Source organism: Scyliorhinus canicula, chromosome 13 (assembly GCF_902713615.1).
Source record: "Scyliorhinus canicula chromosome 13, sScyCan1.1, whole genome shotgun sequence".
NCBI lineage: Eukaryota > Metazoa > Chordata > Chondrichthyes > Carcharhiniformes > Scyliorhinidae > Scyliorhinus > Scyliorhinus canicula.
Window position 1 is genome coordinate 17,141,096 of NC_052158.1, and position 13,114 is coordinate 17,154,209.

General features: G+C 50.3%; 1 protein-coding gene across 1 annotated transcript in view; it reads right to left on the bottom strand.

Moving 5' to 3' along the window:
• LOC119976495 (zinc-binding protein A33-like) overlaps positions 1-13,114 on the bottom strand; it is a 119,288-nt gene that overhangs the window by 76,196 nt on the left and 29,978 nt on the right. Inside the window, exons 4-5 of the mRNA XM_038817040.1 lie at positions 7,518-7,540; positions 2,143-2,255 (exon numbers count right to left, since the gene is read on the bottom strand). Of these exons, the coding sequence (XP_038672968.1) occupies positions 2,143-2,255; positions 7,518-7,540 (136 nt within the window). The remainder of the gene's footprint in view (positions 1-2,142; positions 2,256-7,517; positions 7,541-13,114) is intronic.

Sequence of the window (13,114 nt, forward strand, 5' to 3'; positions counted from 1 at the left end):
TAGGTACCTGGGGGTTCAGGTGGCTAGGAGCTGGGGGACTTTGCATAAGCTTAATTTTGCTAGGTAGGTGGAGCAGATGGAGGAGGAGTTTAAAAGGTGGGACATGCTGCTGCTGTCGTTGGCGGGTAGAGTACAGTCCGTTAAAATGACGGTGCAAGGGCAGCACGGAGGCCTAGTGGTTAGCAGAACCGCCTCACGGCGCTGAGGTCCCAGGTTCGATCCCGGCTCTGGGTCACTGTCCGTGTGGAGTTTGCACATTCTCCCCGTGTCTGCGTGGGTTTCGCCCCCACAACCCAAAAATGTGCAGAGTAGGTGGATTGGCCACGCTAAATTGCCCCTTAATTGGAAAAAATAATTGGGTAATCTAAATTTATAAAAAAAAATGACGGTGCTCCCGAGGTTTTTCTTTTTGTTCCAGTGCCTCCCCATTCTTATTCCGAGGGCCTTTTTTAGGAGGGTGAACAGCAGCATCACGGGATTTGTCTGGGCGCACGGGACTCCGAGGGTAAGGAGGGTCTTTTTGGAGCGGGGCAGGGATAGAGGGGGGCTGGCGCTGCCCAACCTCTCTGGGTACTATTGGGCGGCTAATGTCTCGATGTGGGTAATGGATGGGGAGGGGGCAGCATGGAAACGGATGGAGATGGCGTCCTGCGGGGGCACGAACCTGAAGGCACTGGTAACGGCGCCGTTGCCGCTCCCTCCAACGAGGTACACCACGAGCCCGGTGGTGGCGGCTACCCTCAAGATTTGGGGGCAGTGGAGGCGAAACAGGGGGGAAGTTGGGGGCTCGGTGGAGGCCCCGCTGCGGGGGAACCACCGGTTTGTCCCAGGGAACATTGATGGCGCGTTCCTGGGGTGGCACAGGGCGGGCATAAGGAAGCTGGGAGACCTGTTCATTGATGGGAGGTTCGCGAGCCTGGGTGAGCTGGAGGAGAAGTTTGAGCTCCCCCCGGGGAATATGCTCAGGTACCTTCAGGTCAAGGCGTTTGCTAGGCGGCAGGTGGAGGGGTTCCCTTCGCTGCCCCTGTGGGGGGTAAGGGATAGGGTGCTTTCGGGGGTGTGGGTCGGGGATGGGAAGGTGTCTGACATCTACCAGGTGATGCAGGAGGTGGAGGAGGCGTCGGTGGAGGAGCTGAAGGCTAAGTGGGAAGTGGAGCTGGGGGAGCAGATTGAGGAGGGACATGGGCGAACGCCCTGGAGAGGGTGAACTCCTCCTCTTCATGTGCGAGGCTTAGCCTCATCCAGTTCAAGGTACTGCACAGGGCTCATATGTCCAGGACGAGAATGAGCAGGTTTTTTGGGGGTGAGGACAGGTGCATTAGGTGTTTTGGGAGCCCAGCGAACCATGCCCATATGTTTTGGGCATGCCCGGCACTGGGGGAATTCTGGCAGGGGGTGGCAAGGACAGTGTCGAGGGTGGTAAGGTCCAGGGTCAAGTCAGGCTGGGGACTCGTGATATTTGGGGTTGGGGTGGAGCCGGGAGTGCAGGAGGCGAAAGAGGCCGGTGTTTTGGTAATTGCGTCCCTAGTAGGGACGGAGGATCTTATTGCAATGGAAAGATGCGAGACCCCCAAGCGTGGCGACCTGGATCAATGACATGGCGGGATTCATTAAGCTGGAGAAGGTCAAATTCGCCCTGAGGGGGTCGGTACAAGGGTTCTTTAGGCGGTGGCAGCCTTTCCTCGACTTTCTGGCTCAACGATAGGGAACTGGGTCAGCAGCAGCGGCAACCCGGGGGGGTTCAGGGGGGTATTGTTTATGTTAAATTTAATTTATTTTTAATTTATTTTGTTGTTCATCGGGTTTGGGGGGTGGTGGGGGGGCCTTGTTATATGCATTGTTACGGGTCCGGGGGTGTTTATTATTGTTATTATTATTGTTTTGTTGTTATACATTTTTCAAAAATTTCAATAACAATTATTTTTAAAAAAAGAAAACTGCTTGCATGCTGATGCTACAGATAACTGTTTATCTTACCCTCTCTTTATAAACTTCAGCAAGGAATAAATCTGAATGACGCTAATTAAACCTGCAGCTGGTTGAAGTCAAGCTTATTTTTGACATTGCTCAATGGGGCATGAGTGTGTTAGCTGAGCTGTTGTACAGCTATTCGTCTGTAAATCCATGACAGAAAAGGGGTACCTGGGCTGATGATGCTCAGCATTCGTTTCCATGCTGCATACTGTAGAGGCCCATTGAACTCCCCCAAACTAATGTCAGGTGGCTGCAGGATAGGCTCATTGTGTAAGTCACTTCTGAAAAGTCAAGAACGCAATTATCACACATACATTGGGGCATCTCCTTACAGCCTTTTCACTACCATTGTGCGCAAGGGTGACGGTGTATGAGTGTGTCAGCAGGTCAGCGTGTGTGTGCGTGTGTGTGTGTGCGAGGGTATACATGTGCATATGTGAGTGTCGGGTTTTGCAAATGTATGAAGAAAGGTTTGTTTTGAGGTTTAGAGGGTGAATGCCTGTGTAACTAGGGGCCTCACGGTAGCATGGTGGTTAGCATCAATGCTTCACAGCTCCAGGGTCCCAGGTTCGATTCCCGGCTGGGTCACTGTCTGTGTAGAGTCTGCACGTCCTCCCCGTGTGTGCGTGGGTTTCCTCCGGGTGCTCCGGTTTCCTCCCACAGTCCAAAGATGTGCGGGTTAGGTGGATTGGCCATGCTAAATTGCCCGTAGTGTAAGGTTAATGGGGGGATTGTTGGGTTACGGGTATACGGGTTACGTGGGTTTAAGTAGGGTGATCATTGCTCGGCACAACATCGAGGGCCGAAGGGCCTGTTCTGTCCTGTACTGTTCTATGTTCTATGTAACTCTCTAATCCCACCCGCCTTGAGACCGGACCTTCCCGTCCGAGGTCAACGGACTTTTCAATCGTCCAGCAACAGTTCCGTCCCACCCGCAATGATCCTCGCAACGGGTAGGACAAGGAGGTTTGCACTCTGCGTGTGCGTGTGGATGTTTGGGTTTCTGTGTGAGTGCATGGAGGAAAGGTAGCAAGTGAGTTGCGGCTGAGTTATGTATGAGGGAGCCGGGCAGCACAGTGGCCTAGTGGTTAGCACAACCGCCTCACGCCGCTGAGGTCCCAGGTTCGATCCCGGCCCTGGGTCACTGTCCGTGTGGAATTTGCACATTCTCCCCGTGTGTGTGTGGGTTTCGCCCCCACAACCCAAAAATGTGCAGAGTAGGTGGATTGGCCACGCTAAATTGCCCCTTAATTGGAAAAAATAATTGGGTAATCTAAATTTTTTTTTTAAATGTATGAGGGAGCCTGTGTGTGGGTCTGTGAGTGTGTTTACATATGTATGAATGTGTTTCTGCATGTATGAGTCCTGTTGTGTTTCTCGATGGACGAATCTGTGAGTGTGTCTCTGTAGCTGTGAGTCGCCGGCTGCGATTTTCCGGCCATTCTTGCGTCTCTGTTTTTTATTATTCTTTCGCGGGATGTGGGCGTCGCTGACTAGGCCCAGCATTTATTACCCATCCCTAACTGCCCTTGAGAAGGTGGTGATGAGCAGCCTTCTTTAACCGCTGCAGTTCCTGTGGTGTAGGTATACCCACTGTGCTGTTAGGGAAGGAGTTCCAGGTTGTTGCCCCAGCGACAGTGAGGGAACAGCGATATATTTCCAAGTCAGGGTGGTGAGTGACTTGGAGGGGAACCTCCAAGTGGTGGGGCTCCCAGATATCTGCTGCCCTTGCCCTTCTAGGTGGTAGCGGTCGTGCGTTTGGAAGGCGCTGCCTGAGGAACCTTGGTGAGTTCCTGCAGTGCATCTTGTAGATGGTACACACATTGGTGGTGGAGGGAGTGAGTATTTAAGTTGATAGATGGGGTACCACTCAAGTGGGCTACTTTGTCCGAGATGGTGTCATGTTCCTAAGTGTTGTTGGAGCTGCACTCATCCAAGCAAGTGGAGAGTTTTCAATCACACTCCTGTCTTGTGTATTATAGATGATGGGACAGTGTTTGGGACATGGGCGGCTTCAGTATCTGAGGAATCGCGAATGGTGCTGAACATTGTGCAGTCACACGCAAACATTTCCATTCTTGACATGTTGGAGTGAAGGTCATTGATGAAGCAGCTGCCTGGGACACTACCCTGAGGAACTCCTGCTGTTCCTGCAAATGAGATGACTGACCTCCAATAACCACAACCACCTTTATTTGTGCCAGTTATGACTCCAACCAGTTTTCCCCCGACTCCCATTAACTGCAGTTTAGCTAGGGCCCCTTATTGCCATACATGGTCAATGCTGGCATTGATGTCAAGGGCAGTCACTCTCGCCTTACCTCTGGCATTCAGCTTTTTGTCCATGTTTGAACTAAGCCTGTAATGAGGGAAGGAGCTGAGTGACCCTAGCGGAACCCAAACTGAGTGTCATAGATATATCATCATAGAATTTACAGTGTAAAAGGAGGCCATTTGGCCCATCGAGTCTGCACCGGCTCTTTGAAAGAGCACCCTACCCAAGCTCCACCCTATTCCCATAACCCAGTAACCCCACCCAACACTAAGGGCAATTTTGGACACTAAGGGCAATTTAGCATGGCCAATCCACCTAACCTGCACATCTTTGGACTGTGGGAGGAAACCGGAGCACCCGGAGGAAACCCACGCACACACGTGTGCAGACTTCGCACAGACAGTGACCCAAGCCGGGAATCGAACCTGGGACCCTGGGGCTGTGAAGCAATTGTGCTAACCACTATGCTACCATGCTGCCCGTGCTGTCCATGAGCAGGTTATTGCTGAGTAAGTGCTGCTTAATAGCGCTGTTGACGACTCTTTCCATCACTTTGTTTTGAGAGTAGACTGATAGGGCGCTAAATGGCCGGGTTGGATTGAACCTGTTTCTTGTGTACAGGACACACCTGGATAATTTTCCACATTGCTGGATAGATGTCAGTGTTGTAACTACTGGAAAATATTGGGGAATTCGCGGCAAATTCTGGAGCACAAATCTTCAGTACTGTTGTAATAATGTTGGGACCCATAGACTGTGCCGTAACCAGTACATTTAGCCATTTCCTGACATCAGGTGGGGTGTATTGAATTTTCTGGCACTGTGATGCTGGGGAATCCAGGAGAAGGGTGAGATGGATCATTTGCACTGTTGTCCTGGGTTCCCCCACCATTGAGGATGGGGATATTTGTGGAACCTCCTCCTCCGGTTAGCTGCCTAATTGTCCACCCCTGTTCAGATCTGAGCGTGGCGGGTCCGCAGAGCTTAGATCTGTTCCATCGGTTGTGGGAATCACCTGTCGATCAGATGTTATTCCTACGGTTTGTCATGCAAGTAGTCCTGTGTTGTAGCTTCATCAAGTTGGCATCACATTTTTAAGTGTGCATGGTGTTGCTCCTGGCATGGCCCTCCTGCACCCTTCATTGATTGCCAGTTTTGAGCTGCTAGATCTGTTCTGAATCTGTCGCATGTAACACAGTCAAACTGTTGCGCAACGTGACGGAGGGTCTCCTCAATGTGAAGACAGGACTTTGTCTTCACAACAACTGGACAGTAGAACTCAGCCAGGAACGGTGGTGCCGAGTCCCTCTTGGCGATGGGCATTGAGGTCACCCACCCAGAGGACATCCTGTGCCCATGTCACCGTCGCTGCTTCTTTCAAGCGGTGCTCAGCAAAATGAGTGCCGATTCATCAGCTGGCAGGGTTTGGCGGGTGCTCATCTGGAGGAGGTGTCCTTGCTCACCCTTGACCCAATGTCATGAGATGCTATGGTGCCCATCACAAAGGTTAACCCAGGGTACTGTGCTGCCACCTCTGCTGCCCCCTGCTGGTGGGACGGGACGTGCCGTGAATGGTGACAGCGGTGTCTCGAACATTGACAGTCAGGTGTGATTATGTCAACGCTGTGGTGGTATTGAAGCCCTGACCTCAAAGCAGTAGCCTGGGCCCCTGGATTACTAATTCAGTGACATTACCATGACTCCTCCATGTATGCATGAACCTGTGAGATGTTTATGTCGGTATATATATATATATATGTGTGTGTGTGTGTGTGTGTGGGGGGGGGGGGGGGGGGGGGGGGATTAGTTTACAAGTCTGTGCGTGTGTTTATGGGGTAATATCAACATAATTCACTGGACAAATTGCATGGCTGCGTTGGTGACAAACAATTTTCTATCAGGAAAAGAGTTCACTATGTTCACTGTGCCTTAGATTTATTTAGACCTCTATTTATTTATTGTCACATGTACCGAGGTGCAGTGAAAAGTATTATTCTGCATACAGTCCGGGCAAATCGTTCCATGCAGGAAAAAAACATAGGACATACGATAGAGACACAATGTAAATGCACAGGCACAGATATCGGATGAAGCATATGGAGCGTAGTGCTACAACAGGAGCGAAGAACACCTTTGTTACAGCACAGACAGGGGTTGTAATCTGACTGCACCAACGTGGCAGCGACCATTGCACAGTGCATCACAAACTGCATGCGTTCAGAATATGAAAGCTGGTCCTAGTTATAGACACCTAACTTTCTCCTACCCCCTTCTCTGCCCTTGGCTGGTTGCTGGTTTATGATTCTGGTTCATTTCGCTGTCCCTCAGTGAACCTCGTCCCTTTATCGTGCCAGCTCAGAGAGTGGCTTAGCAAACTATTCAACTCTCAAGGGTAAGCGGTAGCAACCCCAGATCCTGATCTTACCGAAGTTTATAATGAATTAGACACACATATGCACTTAGATACACTCTCTCACACACATAAACACATATAAACTCACATACTAAAACTCATAAAATCTCCCTCACACACAAAAAGGTAAAGTCGCTATAGTACCAGAGGCTATTTTCCCCTTTGAGGGGGGAGAGCTGGCTGGTGGTGATTTAACCTGAGGAACACCACACCTCAGGCAAGGGGCAAGGTTGTGAATGATGGGCCTCAGCCGGTAGGGGGATTGAACCCACGCTGTTGGCCTTCATCTGCATCACAAACCAGCTGTCCAGCCAACTGAGCTAGACCCCGGCGCCCACATACAAACTCACGCATATACATTCACGTACAATCACACACTTACAATCACGCTCACGTGGGCAGCACGGTGGCACAGTGGTCAGCACTGTTGCTTCAGAGCGCCAGGATCCCAGGTTCGATTCCCTCTTTGGGTCACTGTCTGTGCGGAGTCTGCACCTTCTCCCCGTGTCTGCGTGGGTTTGCTCCGTGTGCTCCGGTCTCCTCCCACAAGTCCCAAAAGACGTGCTGTTAGGTGAATTGGACATTCTGAATTCTCCCTCTGTGTACCCGAACAGGCGCCGGAATGTGGCAACTAGGGGCTTTCACAGTAACTTCATTGCAGTGTTAATGTAAGCCTACTTGTGACACTAAAGGTTATTATTATACAAAGAGACACGCACACATATATTCACATACAATCACACTCACACACACACTCGCACACACACACAGGGAAACACATAAAGCACTCATTCACGCACACAGACACACGCATACTCACATACATCTGAGGGGACATTCTGAGGAGTTACCTACCTTTGAAGGACACTCTTAATATCCTGCATAAATCAAATTACAAGCACAATTAATCAAACCAAAAATTTGCTTTCCAGAGAAACTTAAACAAACGGATATTTAGAGTAAGTCAAAAAGTTAGAAACCCGGGCGACACGGTGGCGCAGTGGTTAGCACTGCTGCCTCACAGCGGTGAGGACCCGGGTTCGATCCCGGATCCCTGTCTGTGTGGAGTTTGTACAGGCTGCATGGGTCTCACCCCCAGAACTCAAGATGTGCAGGGGAGGTGGATTGGCCATGCTAAATTGCCCCTTAATTGGAAAATTTTAAAAAATGAAGTCAGGAACCTCTAAAATTGTAGATGCAGGAAGGATGTTCCCGATGGTGGGCCTGTCCAGAACCAGGGGTCACAGTCAGAGGATATGGGGTAGACCATTTAGAACAGAGATGAGGAGGAATTTCTCCACCCAGAGAGTAGTGAGCCTGCGGAATTCGTTACCACAGGAAGTAGTTGAGGCCAAAACATTGTATATTTTCAAGAAGCAGTTAGATATAGCACTTAAGGGAAAGGGAATCAAAGAAAAAGGGGAGGATTGTGTGGGATGAGGTTACTGAGTTGGGTGATCAGCCATGATCATAATGAATGGTGAACCAGACTAGAAGGGCCGAATGGCCTCCTCCTGGTTCCTAATTTCGATGTTTCTATTCTGAGAGTCATAAGAGTCACAGATGTTTGCAGCATGGCAACAGGCCCTTTGGCCCAGCTTGTCCATGCGGCCCAGTTTCTATCACGAAGCGAGTCCCACTTGCCATCATTTGGCCCACATCCCTCTATACCCACCCTGCCCATGTAAATGTGTAGCTGCATTCTAAAAGACAGAATCGTACCCTCCACTACCACTGCCTCTGGCAGCCCGTTCCGGATGCTCATTACCCTCTGTATGAAGACATTTCCCCTCTGGTCTTTTTTGTATCTCACCCCTCTCACTTTAAACCTATGCTTTCACTTGGGAACTCAGATGTTCGACATTTGTCAAATCTCAATTTAATCATCCACTAACAACACTGTGGATTACCCTCTAACAGCACTGTGGGATTACCCTCTAACAGCAATGTGGGATTACCCTCTAACAGCACAGTGTGATTACCCTCTAACAGCACTGTGGGATTACCCTGTAACAGCACTGTGGGATTACCCTCTAACAGCACAGTGTGATTTCCCTCTAACAGCACTGTGGGATTTCCCTCTAACAGCACTGTGGGATTACCCTCTAACAGCACTGTGGGATTACCCTCTAACAGCAATGTGGGATTACCCTCTAACAGCACAGTGTGATTACCCTCTAACAGCACTGTGGGATTACCCTCTAACAGCACTGTGGGATTACCCTCTAACAGCACTGTGGGATTACCCTCTAACAGCACTGTGGGATTACCCCCTAACAGTACTGTGGGATTACCCTCTAACAGCACTGTGGGATTACCCTCTAACAGCACTGTGGGATTACCCTCTAACAGCACTGTGTGATTACCCTCTAACAGCACTGTGGGATTACCCTCTAACAGCACTGTGGGATTACCCTCTAACAGCACTGTGGGATTACCCTCGAACAGCACTGTGGGATTACTCCTCTAACAGCACTGTGGGATTACCCTCTAACATCACTGTGGGATAACCCTCTAACAGCACTGTGGGATTACCCTCTAACAGCACTGTGGGATAACCCTCTAACAGCACTGTGGGATAACCCTCTAACAGCACTGTGGGATTACCCTCAGACAGCACTGTGGGATTACCCTCTAACAGCACTGTGGGATTACCCTCTAACAGCACTGTGGGATAACCCTCTAACAGCACTGTGGGATTACCCCCTAACAGCACTGTGGGATAACCCTCTAACAGCACTGTGGGATTACCCTCAGACAGCACTGTGGGATTACCCTCTGACAGCACTGTGGGATAACCCTCTAACAGCACTGTGGGATTACCCTCTGACAGCACTGTGGGATTACCCTCTAACAGCACTGTGGGATTACCCCTCTACCAGCACTGTGGGATTACCCTCTAACAGCACTGTGGGATTACTCTCTAACTGCACTGTGGGATTACCCTCTAACAGCACTGTGGGATTACCCTCTAACAGCACTGTGGGATTACCCTCTAACAGCAATGTGGGATTACCCTCTAACAGCACAGTGTGATTACCCTCTAACAGCACTGTGGGATTACCCTGTAACAGCACTGTGGGATTACCCTCTAACAGCACTGTGGGATTACCCTCTAACAGCACTGTGGGATTACCCCCTAACAGTACTGTGGGATTAACCTCTAACAGCACTGTGGGATTACCCTCTAACAGCACTGTGGGATTACCCTCTAACAGCACTGTGTGATTACCCTCTAACAGCACTGTGGGATTACCCTCTAACAGCACTGTGGGATTACCCTCTAACAGCACTGTGGGATTACCCTCTAACAGCACTGTGGGATTACCCTCTAATAGCACTGTGGGATTACCCCCCCCCCAACAGCACTGTGGGATTGCCCTCTAACAGCACTGTGGGATTACCCTCTAACAGCACTGTGGGATTACCCTCTAACAGCATTGTGGGATTACCCTCTAACAGCACTGTGGGATTACCCCCTAACAGCACTGTGGGATTACCCTCTTACAGCACTGTGGGATTACCCTCTAACAGCACTGTGGGATTACCCTCTAACAGCACTGTGGGATTACCCTCTAACAGCACTGTGGGATTACCCTCTAACAGCACAGTGTGATTACCCTCTAACAGCACTGTGGGATTACCCCTCTAACAGCACTGTGGGATTACCCTCTAACAGCACTGTGGGATTACCCCCTAACAGCACTGTGGGATTACCCTCTTACAGCACTGTGGGATTACCCTCTAACAGCACTGTGGGATTACCCTCTAACAGCACTGTGGGATTACCCTCTAACATCACTGTGGGATTACCCTCTAACAGCACTGTGGGATTACCCCCTAACAGCACTGTGGGATTACCCTCTTACAGCACTGTGGGATTACCCTCTAACAGCACTGTGGGATTACCCTCTAACAGCACTGTGGGATTACCCTCTAACATCACTGTGGGATTACCCTCTAACATCACTGTGGGATTACCCTCTAACAGCACTGTGGGATTACCCTCTAACAGCACTGTGGGATTACCCTCTAACAGCACGGTGGCATAACCCTCTAACAGCACTGTGGGATTACCCTCTAACAGCACTGTGGGATTACCCTCTAACAGCACTGTGGGATTACCCTCTAACAGCACTGTGGGATTACCCCCCCCCTAACAGCACTGTGGGATTGCCCTCTAACAGCACTGTGGGATTACCCTCTAACAGCACTGTGGGATTTCCCTTTAACAGCACTGTGGGATTACCCCCCCTAACAGCACTGTGGGATTACACCCTAAGAGCACTGTGTGATTACCCCTCTAACAGCACTGTGGTATTACCCTCTAACAGCACTGTGGGATTACCCTCTAACAGCACTGTGGGATTACCCTCTAACAGCACTGTGGGATTACCTTCTAACAGCACTGTGGGATTACCCCCTAACAGCACTGTGGGATTACCCTCTAACAACACTGTGGGATTACTCTCTAACAGCACTGTGGGATTACCCTCTAACAGCACTGTGGGATTACCCTCTAACAGCACTGTGGGATTACCCTCTAACAGCACTGTGGGATTACCCTCTAACAGCACTGTGGGATTACCCTCTAACAGCACTGTGGGATTACCCTCTAACAGCGCTGTGGGATTACCCTCTGACAGCACTGTGGGATTACCCTCTAACAGCACTGTGGGATTACCCTCTAACAGCACTGTGGGATTACCCTCTAACAACACTGTGGGATTACCTTCTAACAGCACTGTGGGATTACCCCCTAACAGCACTGTGGGATTGCCCTCTAACAACACTGTGGGATTACTCTCTAACAGCACTGTGGGATTACCCTCTAACAACACTGTGGGATTACCTTCTAACAGCACTGTGGGATTACCCCCTAACAGCACTGTGGGATTACCCTCTATCAGCACAGTGGGATTACCCTCTAACAGCACTGTGGGATTACCCTCTAACAGAACTGCGGGATTACCCTCTAACAGCACTGTGGGATTACCCTCTAACAGCACTGTGGGATTACCCTCTAACAGCACTGTGGAATTACCCTCTAACAGCACTGTGGGATTCCCCTCTAACAGCACTGTGGGATTACCCCCTAACAGCACTGTGGGATTACCCTCTAACAGCACTGTGGTATTACCCTCTAACAGCACTGTGGGATTACCCCCTCTAACAGCACTGTGGGATTACCCCTCTAACAGCATTGTGGGATTACCCTCTAACAGCACTGTGGGATTACCCTCTAACAGCACAGTGTGATTACCCTCCAACAGCACTGTGGGATTACCCTGTAACAGCACTGTGGGATTACCCTCTAACAGCACTGTGGGATTACCCTCTAACAGCACTGTGGGATTACCCTCTAACAGCACTGTGGGATTACCCCCCCCCCCCTAACAGCATTGTGGGATTGCCCTCTAACAGCACTGTGGGATTACCCTCTAACAGCACTGTGGGATTTCCCACTAACAGCATTGTGGGATTACCCTCTAACAGCACTGTGGGATTACCCCTCTAACAGCACTGTGGGATTACCCTCTAACAGCACTGTGGGATTACCCTCTAACAGCACTGTGGGATTACCCTCTAACAGCACTGTGGGATTACCCTCTAACAGCACTGTGGGATTACCCTCTAACAGCACTGTGGGATTACCCTCTAACAGCACTGTTGGATTACCCTCTAACAGCACTGTGGGATTGCCCTCTAACAGCACTGTGGGATTACCCTCTAACAGCACTGTGGGATTACCCCCTAACAGCACAGTGGGATTACCCTCTAACAGCACTGTGGGATTATCCTCTAACAGCACTGTGGGATTACCCCCTAACAGCACTGTGGGATTACCCTCTAACAGCACTGTGGGATTACCCTCTAACTGCACGGTGGGATTACCCTCTAACAGCACTGTGGGATAACCCTCTTACAGCACTGTGGGATTACCCTCTAACAGCACTGTGGGATTACCCTCTAACAGCACTGTGGGATTACCCTCTAACAGCACTGTGGGATTACCCTCTAACAGCACTGTGGGATTACCCTCTAACAGCACTCTGGGATTACCCCCTAACAGCACTGTGGGATTACCCTCTAACAGCACTGTGGGATTACCCTCTAACAGCACTGTGGGATTACCCTCTAACAGCACTGTGTGATTACCCCTCTAACAGCGCTGTGGGATTCCCCTCTAACAGGACTGTGGGATTACCCTCTAACAGCACTGTGGGTTTACCCTCTAACAGCACTGTGGGATTACCCTCTAACCGCACTGTGGGATTACCTCTCTAACAGCACTGTGGGATTACCCTCTAACAGCACTGTGGGATTACCCTCTAACAGCACTGTGGGATTATCCCCTCTAACAGCACTGTGGGATTACCCTCTAACAGCACTGTGGGATTACCCTCTAACAGCACTGTGGGATTACCCTCTAACAGCACTGTGGGATTACC